The sequence below is a fragment of the Neovison vison genome, chromosome 8, assembly GCF_020171115.1.
Source record: "Neovison vison isolate M4711 chromosome 8, ASM_NN_V1, whole genome shotgun sequence".
NCBI classification, from domain to species: domain Eukaryota; kingdom Metazoa; phylum Chordata; class Mammalia; order Carnivora; family Mustelidae; genus Neogale; species Neogale vison.
In genome coordinates this window covers 103,762,521-103,768,520 of record NC_058098.1, presented here as the reverse complement: position 1 = coordinate 103,768,520, position 6,000 = coordinate 103,762,521, and the positions used below count along the sequence as shown (strand labels likewise).

General features: G+C 51.3%; 1 protein-coding gene across 1 annotated transcript in view; it reads left to right on the top strand.

Annotated features, from left to right (window-relative positions):
* Positions 1-2,243: 2,243 nt before the first annotated feature.
* TRABD2A (TraB domain containing 2A) overlaps positions 2,244-6,000 on the top strand; it is a 53,731-nt gene continuing 49,974 nt past the window's right edge. The window contains exon 1 of the mRNA XM_044261527.1: positions 2,244-2,418. Within this exon, the coding sequence (XP_044117462.1) occupies positions 2,311-2,418 (108 nt within the window). The 5' untranslated portion in view covers positions 2,244-2,310. The remainder of the gene's footprint in view (positions 2,419-6,000) is intronic.

Genomic DNA, 6,000 nt, shown 5'->3' with positions numbered 1-6,000 from the left:
TCAGGAACATCTGTATAGACAATGTATATAAAGTAGATGTAATTCTATTGAATGTATGGATATTGAGTATCTTACAGAATAAATTTCACTTAATAATGAATCTGACTAAATAGGAAGCTCCACCCCCCCAATATTAGAACCAAACAAAATTGTACATACACTAGACATTTTCAAATTCAGGTATGATCATATCCTGGGCCATAAACAAGTCCCAATTAATATAAAGTAATTGCAATCATACAAGGTATGTTCTCAGATTATAGTGGAGTTAGATCAGAAATCAATAACAAGGTATCAGGAAAAATCTATAATTTGAAAATTAAGCAACATACTTTTAAACTACCCATGGTCAAAGAGAAAAGTCACCAGGGAGATTAGAAAGTATTCCATGGGTGTTTGAGGCTCAGTTGGTTAAGTGTCTGCCTTTGGCTCAGGTCATGATATTAGGTAGGGGTCGTGAGACTGAACACCCCCAGCAGGCTCCCTGCTCAGTGGGGAGTCTGCTTCTCCCTCTCCCTCTGCCTGCGCTCTCTCCCTCAAACTCTTTCTCAAATAAATAAATAAATAAATAAAATCTAAAAAAAGAAAGTTTTCCAAACTGAATGATAATCAAATTACACTTTTTCAAACATCTGGCCAATGCAGCTAAAGCAGTGGTTACAGGGAAATTTATAGCTTTAACATGCTTATATTAAAAAAGAAAGGTTTAAAGTTAAGGACCTACATTGCTCCCTAAGAAGCTAGAAAAAGAAGAGCCAAATAAATTAAAAAAAAAAAGGACATTATAAAAAGCAGGAATCAGGGAAGAGACAAACAGAAGAAAATTAACAAACTCAGTCTCATTTTGCCACACGTTTTCTCTCCCCCTGTTCCCTCTAGCCCCAGTTGATGGGTAGAGACCTCATCTGTAGTGGAGGCAAGAGTATGAAACAGTAACAGTTCTTGATGCTTTCATCTCACAACCAGAGAGACTATTTTTGCCAGTAGGTGGCAGTGCTGGTAATCTGAAAACCAGGATAGGCTGAACTTTCCAAGGTTTGCTGCGTGGCTGAAAGGGGGTCGTTTGAAGACCTGAGAGTCAACTCCAGAAAGCAAATCCTCGTTGAGACTTCAAACAGGAAAGATTTAGCGATTTCACAAAAACACCTGAGACTTAGACGCCTGTGGAACAAAAGCTCGAAGAGCTTGGCTTTTTTAAAGCCAGGGGTTTTTCACTGGAGTACTATAGATGGGCACCTGCGGTTCAGAACACTCCTCCCATCGTGTGTAAATCTGGGCCACTGAGCCTCCCTCCAAAACCCCCCAACCCCTCCCCGCCTTTGCTTCCAGTTTCTATCCGAGTCTCAAAATGGAGCGACTTGGAATTAAGAACCCCCGCTACACCCCTCAGAAGGCGATCCCGTGTAAGTCTGGGCTGTACAGAAGGGCTGGTACAGTGCACTCAGGCCTGGGGTAGGAGGTGGCAGAGGCTGGGGACCGCTAGGTGCTTTGATAATCCGCCCCCCCCCCCCCAAGGATCAGTGCTGTGAAAAGGCCCTTGAAAATTTTGGGGCAGAAAGGGAGCAAGTAACATTTTGGAGGCCTCCTATGTGCATCAAACATGATGTTTTCCACCAATGTTCTCATCTAATTTGTGAAGTAATCCGAGTTTGGTGTTCACATCCTTAATATTATTACCCTAAATCCCTTAAGAGGACACCTAATGGAGGGCCGGCTTTTGCTGTTCCGGACTTTGAAGCATATATGCACACACTGACTATTCCTCTCTTTTGCAGAGAAAACTTCTGTGCCATTTCCTTTGTTTAAATGAGTTTTCCTTTAAAAACAGCCTATCGTTGGGCCACCCTCAGAGCTGGAAGCCTAAATACAGACGCGGGGGTAGGAGCCGATAGGATTTCGGCGTGAGGCTGGGAGACCGCGCTGCAACTTCACTTTTCCCCTCTGGCCGCCGAACCCGGTGGGGGACGGGTTTGGGCGGGAGCAGCGGGGCGACGACTCCCGCGGCCCACTCCGCGCGGGGCTGAAGGGCAGGGGAGAGGAGTGGGGGTGGGAGGTCAGGGCCCCGCCCCACGTGGCTGCCAGGGCCCCGCTCGCCCCAGCCCCGCCCGCCGGCGGCCGCGCGAACTGCAGGGGGAGCTGACGCCAGGCGCGGGGCTGCCGGCCGGCACTCCCGGTCCCCCGAGCCCCGCGCGCTATGGCGGGCGCCCCGCTAGTCCGCAGCTCCGCGGCCGCCGGCTAGCCGGGCTGCGCGGTCCCTGCTGCCCTACTCCTTCCCCCCGCGTCCCGGGCCTCGGAGCCGCGCTGGGAAGGATGAGTCCCTGGAGCTGGTTCCTGCTGCCGACCCTCTGCCTCCTGCCCACGGGCGCAGACCCGCGGCGCGGCGCGCCTGCCTCCGCCAACTGCGAGCTCAAGCCCCAGGTAAGGCGCGCGTCTCGAGCGGGCGAGGCGGCTTCCCCGCGTTACCCACGCAGGCCCGCGAAGAACCGCGCGCTCGGATCCCGAGCCACCTTGCACGGCCGCGCCTTCTTGCTGGGTTCCCCTTTCTGGCGGGGGCGCAAGCCCCCCCCCCGGCCGCATGAGACCCTGTCCCCAACCCTCGCCAATGGGCAGGGCAGCCAAAGAGAGTCCCAGCGGGGTCTCCTGGGTCTCTCCCGTCTGCTTCGCGGGCTTTCGGGGACGTCGGGCGGAGGAGTCTTCGAAGACCGAGAGGTGCAGGGACTGTGGCACATTGACTTTGGAAGTTTGTTCTGCTCTCTCTTCCCCGGCGGCGTTTACTTTCTCTTGCGCTTACCGAGATGGTAAAAGCGCCCTGCAGCTGCTTGACTTAACCGTCATATATTCAGTACCCGAGTTAGAAGGGATTTGGGGGAGCTGAAGTTAGTCCCCTTGTTTTACCGATGTGGGAGACTGGGGTAACTGAGGCTCAGAGAGGGACCTTTGCGCCCCAGGTCACACAGCGCATTCGCGAAGTAACCGCATCGGACAGCCTCTCGTTCACGCACAGGCGCTTCCCTAGATATTCTCATCAGCGCCTTGCAGGTGAGGGGATCCCAGGCGAGGGAGTCCCGGTGACCTACCCGGGTTCACCCAGCCCTCCAGGAGCAGAAGCCGAGCGGCAATTGGACAGGTCTAGCGTCTCCGAGGCTGGCCCCCCTTTCGAGATGAATGTTTCCTTCTTCCGATTAGTTTTCTTAGGCTCGAATTTTCTGTCGTTCTCCAGTTCTTTCGAGCTCCGTGAAGGTTGTGTTTGTTTCGGTGGGTCTGATCTCCGGATCTCTGGAGTTGAGGACCCTCGGACCTTAGGTCGGCCCACCTTCGGTGACACCTGCGGAGCATCGTGGGCCCTGTCACCCTGGTAATTTTATTCATCGTCCTAACCACACCAAAGGAGAGGGAGACCTAATTGAGCCTTTCTGGCTCACGGGACTGAGCGGGAAGTCACACTGAGTTCCCTGACGCGTCCTGGGCTGCGGACTTGCGGAGGGTCTCCCTCTAGGAAGGCGGGAGGCGCAGTGGCTGGAGAGGAAGTCCGCAGCAGGGAGAGTTCACTGCTGCAAATCCACTCGTAATTATAGTTTGACGAGCGAGTCTTGGTAAAGTCTCTGTTTCTCTTGATTCTTGAACCCCTCTCCATGGCCTTTTTACTCTCGCAGTTCTCAAACTTTTTGGTCCCAGGACCCCTCTACGATCTAAAAAAGTGCTGCAAGAGCCTTTATGTATGTGGGTTAATGGAAGTTTTATTAAGGACACATGCCCTTCATCTTCAAAGCAGTGATGTTATCCCACACATGTAGCCTCTAGAAAAGTCTGTATACGCTTGTGAGAGAATGAGGGCATGAGAGGAAAATATCTTAGCATTATTGTTGAAATAGGTCTGACCTTGCACACTGCTTGGAGGGGTCTTGGGGACAGCCACAGGTCCCTGGACCACATTTGGGAAATCTCTGTTCTTTTCCGTGGGCAAACTGTCTTATCCCCTGCCGAGGTCAGATCTGTCAGCGGCAGGACTGTATGACCTGCTCTGTGGGGGACGCTTCCGGTGGGTGCGCCCCCCACCACCAGGCTGGGGTCTTGAGATTGTAGAGCAAAGCCCGGGAATCCAGCCCCCAGTCCAGTGCAGCAGCTTACTGGGTAGCATTCTGCAATTTGAGAACTGGTTTGGTGTCCACTTTTGTTAATCATTACAGAGAGGTCTTCTAAGCTGATCTGTCTGCAGATACTGCAGATTTTGCGCTGAGCACCGTGGGGGTCGTCTCTTCCTTATCTACATTCAAACAGAACTCAGTGAGTGTTCTTTATTATTCCTGCCTCTGTTCTTTCACCTGTGCTGTTTCTTCCCGCAAATATCCACATGCTTGCTCCTATACTTCCATCTGGTCTTTGCTCAAACTCTTTGAAAGAGACCTTTCCTGATTGTCTGTTAAAGATTATGTCAACCCCTGACCCACCTGCACTCCTATCTGCCTTTCCTGCTTTATTTTTTTCCGGAGCACTTAACTGATAAAAATTTGTTTGCTGCTGCTCTCCTACTCACTCCACCACCCCCCCGCCCCCCACACCATGTAATCTTCATAACGGTAGGAATTTTTGTTTGTTTGACTTGCTGCGTCCCCAGTGCTTAGAAGAGTGCTTGGGCACAGTAGATGCTCAATAAGTATTTGTTGAATGAGGACTGTTAACGAAAGCCAACTCACTTTGGTATCATTCTAATTGGTCTGCCGGAGAGTACTTTTGGGAAAGTGCCGTTATCACAGGCCCCAGGAGGCTGGGATGGAAGGAGCTCTGGGGTGCAGCCGCTAAGGGACTTAGCCCACATTGCACAAGTTGCCATTGAGCTCCTTTGTTTCATTGCATGGATTAAAGATACATGGTTTAAAATCGCCAGTGACTCAGCGGACAGAGCTTGTAGCTTCTTGCGCTTGTCATCCATGGCTGTGTCTTTTTTCTTCCAGGCCAGTTGCAGCAAGGTTCAGAAGGACGTGTGTTTATGGTATTAAGTTTTTATTCTAATCAGTCATAATGTTTTTTTTTTTTTTAATCTATTTGACAGACAGAGAGAGAGCACAAGCAGGGGGAGCGGCAGGCAGAGGGAGACGCCAGGTCTCTGCTAAGCAAGGAGCCCAATGCAGGACTCGATTCCAGGACCCCAGGATCATGACTTGAGTTGAAGGCAGATGCTTAACCCACCGAGCCACCCAGGTGCCCATCGTTCGTGAAATATTAAAACATGTGGCTTCAGCTAGTAGCATGTGGTAGCCGCAGTTACACTGAAATGGGGTGGTAGAACAAGTTTGTTCTTTTCCTTTTGTGGAGGCGAAACAGCCCCACCCCTGAGTATAAGGGCGGCGGGGGCAGTTGCACCCCTAGGACCAATGCAGCGGCCTGGGGGCTTGCTGGTGGGCAGGGCAAGGGGAGAGGTCCCAGATCAGAAGCCCTGAAGACTTTCTTCCAGTTGATGCTCTCCCCAAAGCTCCCCTGCCTGAGAGGGCACTGTCAGTGGCCCCAGGAAGGGACTGCTGGTGCTGTGAGGGGTGGGCAGAGCTCCATTTATTGAAGAAGCTAGCTCTCCAAGATGAGGAACACTTCTTTAAAAACTCTTTAAGACCCCTGGCTTAAAAAAGTGGGAAGCCTCCCCAAATTGTGTTATTTTGAAAAGACAGAGTGGGAAAAGGTGGCAATTTGGAGATTTAAAAATGGTGTGGGGGCCCTTGGGTAGCTCAGTCAGTTATAGTGTCCGACTCTTGAGTTCAGCTCAAGTCATGATCTCAGGGTTGTGAAATTGAGCCCTGGCAGGTTTCATGCTCAGCGCAGAGCTGGCTTGAGGTTCTCTCTTTCCCTCTCTCCCTCTGCCTCCCCTCTACCACCCTGGGCTCATTTTCTTTCTCTCAAATAAGTAAGTAAATAAATAAAATCTTAAAAAAAAGAGTGGTGGTGTGGATTTATTTGGGGGGTGGGTGGGTCATCGGGCTAAGGGAAGGGGACCTGGACAGAGCCTTTTCT